General features: G+C 38.3%; 1 protein-coding gene across 1 annotated transcript; it reads right to left on the bottom strand.

The window, feature by feature from the left end:
* Positions 1-1817: 1817 nt before the first annotated feature.
* LOC106776772 lies at positions 1818-4553 on the bottom strand. Its single transcript, XM_014664242.1, has 3 exons — positions 2925-4553; positions 1924-2154; positions 1818-1841 (listed from the first exon to the last, which is right to left on the bottom strand). Exons 1-3 carry the CDS (start codon positions 4551-4553, stop codon positions 1818-1820), a joined length of 1884 nt encoding a protein of 627 aa, XP_014519728.1.
* Positions 4554-4749: the final 196 nt, after the last annotated feature.

Genomic DNA, 4749 nt, shown 5'->3' with positions numbered 1-4749 from the left:
GTTACTTTTTTGGTATACACAGTGAGTGAAGAAAATATTTTATTTTTTGGGATTTTATGAATAAAATAATAAATTAAAAAAATAAAATTAGGTAGGTGGGTTGGTGGGCCAACCNNGCTCACCACGGGTTCAACCCGCATGAGCCGGGTCTAAATGAGCCGGGTTGAAATCTGACCCGCATATAAGTGGGTTGTATTTTTCAAACCCAACCCGGCCCGAACCCGTGACGGGCCGGGTTGGCTCGCGGGTTGTGACCCATTTTGACGGCTCTATGGACTGTATATATTGACCAGTCCAAGCTTGGGTATGATGTGTTTGAAGCTGACGCGATGCGGAAACTTGGTGAAGACATCAGCCAGTTGCTCATCGGATCGGACAGGGAGGAGATGAAGAAGGCCTTCCTGGATCTTTTCACGAACAATGTGACAGTCAAGCTCAATGTGCTTGGTCCGTTCGTGGAAGCTCTGGTTATGGGCAATGTGACGAGCAGATTTGTTATCGCAATATAGGGCTGGAACTCCAGATTCTTCAATATGAAGATCTGCAAGTAAGTAGTGGAGCCACTGTATTTCACATACAGTGGCAGCAAGGGCCTGTACTCAGCCTCCGTAGACGATCTGGAAACAGTCTTTTGTTTCTTAGATTTCCAAGAAATAAGAGATGTCCCTAGAAATATACAGAAACCCGTAGTAGATCTCCTGGTGTTAGGGCAGGTAGCCCAATCAGAGTCACTAAAACCTTTTAGATGCATAGGTGAGTCAGCAGCGAAAAACAATCCTTCACTGGTAGTAGATTTGATATATCTGAGAACATGTTGAGCAGCCCGAAAATGATGTTCTGTAGGAAATTGCATAAATTGACTAAGTAAATTGATGGTATAGCATAAATCTGGTCTAGTATTTGTAAGGTACAGTAACTTCCCTATCAACCTTCTGTAGGGTCCAGGATCAGTAAGTTGTTTATCCAATTTGTATAATGGGCTTGTGTCTCTAAGAAAGGGTGTAGTAGAAGGTTTGCATCCCTCCATTCCTGTTTCCTCAAGTATGTCTAATGCATACTTTCTTTGACATAAGTGAATACCCTTCTTAGATCTAGCAACTTCAAGTCCGAGGAAGTACTTGAGCTCTCCAAGATTCTTTATACGAAATCTATTATGTAGGAGTTCTTTGACGCAATTGATTTCTTCCAAGGAATTTCCTGCCAACACAATATCATCCACATATACAAGCAAGGCAGTGAAATAAGTACCAGTTTTCTTAGTGAATAATGAGTGATCTGACTTAGATTATTTGTAGTTGACAGAAATTAGGTAAGAGGATAATTTTTCAAACCATTGTCTGCTTGCTTGTTTCAAGCCATATTGGATTTATTTAATTTGCAAACCTGTCCCTTTGTATGAATACCCAGTCCTGGGGGTGGATGCATATAGACTTCTTCATGAAGGTCACCATGAAGAAAAGCATTGTCAACATCTAATTGGTGTAAAAACCAATTATTTGATGCAGCAAGGGCAATTAAGAGTCTAACAGTGGTTAATTTTGCAACTGGTGAGAAAGTGTCTAGATAGTCCATTCCTTCCTGCTGAGTATACCCTTTTGCAACTAACCGTGCCTTGTGTCTTTCAATACTTCCATCAGCTCTATACTTAGTTTTATATACCCACTTGCATCCTATAGGAGTCTTTCCTGGTGGTAGTTGTGTCAGGGCCCAAGTATTATTGTCTTGCAGTGCCTTAATTTCCTTCTGCATTGCCTCTATCCATTCCCTTTTGTCTTTAGCTTCATTGTAAGTCTGGGGTTCTTTATTCCCAGTGATAGTCATGATGTATTTTGAATGTTTCCCTGATAAGTTGTCATAGCAAAGTATTTTAGAAATCGGGTAAGGAGTTTTGAAGTTATTTTTTACAATTAAGGAATGGTTCACCTGGTGGACATAGTCTTCCAAATAAGCAGGGGTCTTTCTAGTCCTTTCTGGTCTTCTGTGTCTGTAATTTTCTTGATTGTCATTTGTGGTAGCAAAATTGTCCAGTTCTTCACCTTGGTTAATATCCTCAAGCTCATCATGTTGGTCTTCATAAGTGGGATAATAGTCCTTTGAAAGGTCAGTGAAGAACTCATCTGCATCCTCTTTACTTTCTGGACTTTGCTGATTGTCCTGAAAATTCTTATAAGGTAATATTTCTTCATGAAATATTACGTTTCTGCTTATGAATAGTTCCTTAGTGTTTATATCTAAAACAATATACCCTTTTACACCACTTTTGTACCCTAGAAAAACTCCTTTTCTAGCCCTAGGGTCTAACTTGGTTCTACTGTTTTCAAGTGTAGAAGCAAAACATAAACACCTAAACACTTTGAGATCTAAGTAGGTAGGAGGTAGATTATAAAGCATATCATAAGGAGTCTTATTTTCAAGACTAGGAGAAGGCAACCTATTTATCAAATACACAGCGTGCCCAATAGCATAAGACCAGTAAACTTTGGGTATATTATAGTGAAAAAGAAGACTGTGTGTAACATTGAGTATATGTTGGTGTTTTCTTTCGACTACAGAATTTTGTTCTGGAGTCTCAACACAACTTCTTTGATGTATGATACCATGCATATTATAGAAATTAACACAATTAAACTCTGGCCCATTGTCGGATCTAATGATTTTGATCATTTTATTAAACTGATTCTTGACTTTGATAATAAAATTTTGTAATAGATCTTTGGTTTGTCCTTTATTATTCATTAGGAAAACCCATGTGTGTCTGCTGTAATCATCAACTATACTAAGAAAGTATCTATGTCCATGAATAGAAACAATATTTAATGGCCCCCAAATATCACAATGGATAACTTCAAAACATTCAGTGGTAACAGATAAGCTTTTCTTAAAAGGTAACTTGTGCGTTTGGCAAAATGGCAAGTATCACATACAATATCAGTTTTGATCTTAACATAAGGAAACATTTCACATATGCGTTTTACAACATGATGTCCAGGATGCCNTANTCTAAGATGCCACAGATTAACATCAGTCTTTTTAAAAGAGAAAACAGCCTTGTCAATATCTCTTTGTTCTGGTTTAGGGAAATCTTGTAGATAGTAGAGACCATTCCAAGGTTTAGCATATCCAATCGTCTTCAATGAANGATTCTCCCTTATCTGGCAGTTCTCATAGGAAAATATTAGATTGCAATTTAAGTCTTTGATGAGACTCTGAACAGAAATCAGATTAAAACAGAAATTAGGTATGTAAAGAACATTGAAAAGGATAAAATTCTCAGTAAAACGTATAGTTCCAGCATATTCAGTAGTGATGACAGTTTTATTTGGCAGAGTAATGGTAATAGGTTTAATTTTGTAGAAAATAGTAAAGTTAGTTTTATCATGTGTGACATGGTCTGTTGCACCCGTGTCAATAACCCAGGAGGAATTACCTGGTTTGTTTTCTGTTTCTTGCCTCTGAACTTGGTTAATCTTGTGAATGGATGATTCTTCTGTCTTTTCTATCATCTTTAAAAGTTTCTGCATTTGTTCTGGTGTGAAGAGATTGGGATTACAGCTGTTGTTAGTCTGATGTTGAGTCTTCAGAATGCTCTCAGAGTCATTGTTGTTTTGAAAAGCATTGACAGTGTTCCAGTCACTCTTTTTATCTTCCTTCTTATACCATGGGGGATACCCGTGCTTAGAATAGCACTCATCAACCGTGTGATTCATCTTATTACAATAAGAGCATTGCTTTCCATAATTTGGGTTTCTTCCCCTTCCTCTGCCTTGTCCACGAATTCCAGTAGCACGTCCCTGATTCCTCCAACTCTGGTCAGGTTTCCACTGATTGTTTCTTTCAGCCATGTTAACCAGAATTCTGGAATCTGTGTTACTCTGTTTTTCCTGTCTTTCTTGTTGGATAATCAAAGAGAAAACATGATTAACATTTGGTAAGGGATCCATTAAAAGAATTTGTGTTTTAACAGTATTGTAAGAGTCATTCAAACCCTTCAAAAAGCAAATCACATGCTCCATTTCTCTATATTTCAACGAAACCTTGGACAAGTCACAGTTGCATGGTATTTCACAAGTGCAGACTGGTATTGGTCTTAAAGACTCCAATTCTTCCCATAAAATCTTCAGGGCAGTGAAGAACTGGCTGACTCCACGTTCTCCTTGTTTAATTGAGTGTATGTCTTGCAATAAATCTGAGATTTTGAAGTAATCCCCTTTTGAAAACCTCTCTTTAAGCTCGTCCCATAATTCTTTCGCTTCTTCGACGTAGATGACGCTTTCAGCAATATGAGGAGATAGGGTCTTCGTCATCCATGATAGAATCATCACATTACATCTTTCCCATGCATGGTAGGTATCATCATTTTTCTGAGGTCTTTTAATTGACCCGTCTATGAATTTAACTTTGTTTTTCGAAACTAAAGCCCTTCTCATGGCTCTGCTCCATGAGGAGTAATTATTTTCATTAAGAACTTGAGTGATTAAAGTCAAACCTGGGTTTTCTCCCGGGTGTAGATAGAATGGGCTTGCTGGATTGAAGGTCTGATCAGATTGTTCCATGGTGGTAAAAGAAAGATTTCAAGAACCCAGCCCAAGAAGGTCCAAGAAACAGCAGCGATGGCAACGGAAGCAGAGCAGGTACTAGACCTGCTCTGATACCATATTAATTCGAACCCAGTACTGTAGCTTAGAGGCCCAATACGCGTTGGCCCATTATCTTGAATGAAAGACAGATACGTTCTGTCTGCGTGGCATT

This window comes from Vigna radiata, chromosome 11, assembly GCF_000741045.1.
Source record: "Vigna radiata var. radiata cultivar VC1973A chromosome 11, Vradiata_ver6, whole genome shotgun sequence".
Lineage (NCBI taxonomy): Eukaryota > Viridiplantae > Streptophyta > Magnoliopsida > Fabales > Fabaceae > Vigna > Vigna radiata.
This window is presented reverse-complemented; position numbering and strand designations above follow the sequence as displayed.